At 58.1% G+C, this 571-nt stretch overlaps 1 protein-coding gene across 1 annotated transcript in view; it reads left to right on the top strand.

Annotated features, from left to right (window-relative positions):
• The window catches only part of LOC125488312 (histone-lysine N-methyltransferase SETD1A-like), a 6,099-nt gene that overhangs the window by 4,596 nt on the left and 932 nt on the right, over positions 1–571 (top strand). The window contains exon 2 of the mRNA XM_048621263.1: positions 283–553. Within this exon, the coding sequence (XP_048477220.1) occupies positions 283–553 (271 nt within the window). The remainder of the gene's footprint in view (positions 1–282; positions 554–571) is intronic.

Consider the following 571-nt stretch of genomic DNA (forward strand, 5'->3'; position numbering starts at 1 on the left):
TAGTTTTAAGAGTAGGAGCTCCTCTCGGGAGGGCTGAGTGTCTTTGGAGCTCCGTGTGGGTATTGAAGGTTGAAACGGAGAGATTCTCGAGCATTGGCATGGGGGAGAATCGAGGGCTGCGGGGAAAAGGGAGTGGAGGGGTGTTGTTGAAGGGGAGACAGGAAGGGTAGGATCTGGCATCAGCCACGATCCTCCCCTGCAAACCTCCCACCACCCCCCAACCCCCCCCCCCAGTTAAAACGTACCTATCAGTTCCCCCCCCCCACCCCCACAACGACACAGTTTGACGAATATTACGTGGGCTCAGTGCCACTGAAGGAGGTGACCTTTGCCCGGCTCAACGACAACGTCAAGGAAGCCTTCCTGGCTGAGATGTGCCGCAAGTTCGGCGACGTGGAGGAGATCGAGATCCTGTACAACCCCAAGAACAAGAAGCACCTGGGCCTGGCCAAGGTGGTCTTCACCAGCACCCGAGGGGCGAAGGAGACGGTGAAGAACCTGCACAACACCTCCGTGATGGGGAACGTCATCCACGCGCAGCTCGACATCAAAGGTTAGCGGGCAGTGCTCC

The sequence above is a fragment of the Rhincodon typus genome, unplaced genomic scaffold (assembly GCF_021869965.1).
Source record: "Rhincodon typus isolate 14 unplaced genomic scaffold, sRhiTyp1.1 hic_rhity00000330, whole genome shotgun sequence".
Lineage (NCBI taxonomy): Eukaryota > Metazoa > Chordata > Chondrichthyes > Orectolobiformes > Rhincodontidae > Rhincodon > Rhincodon typus.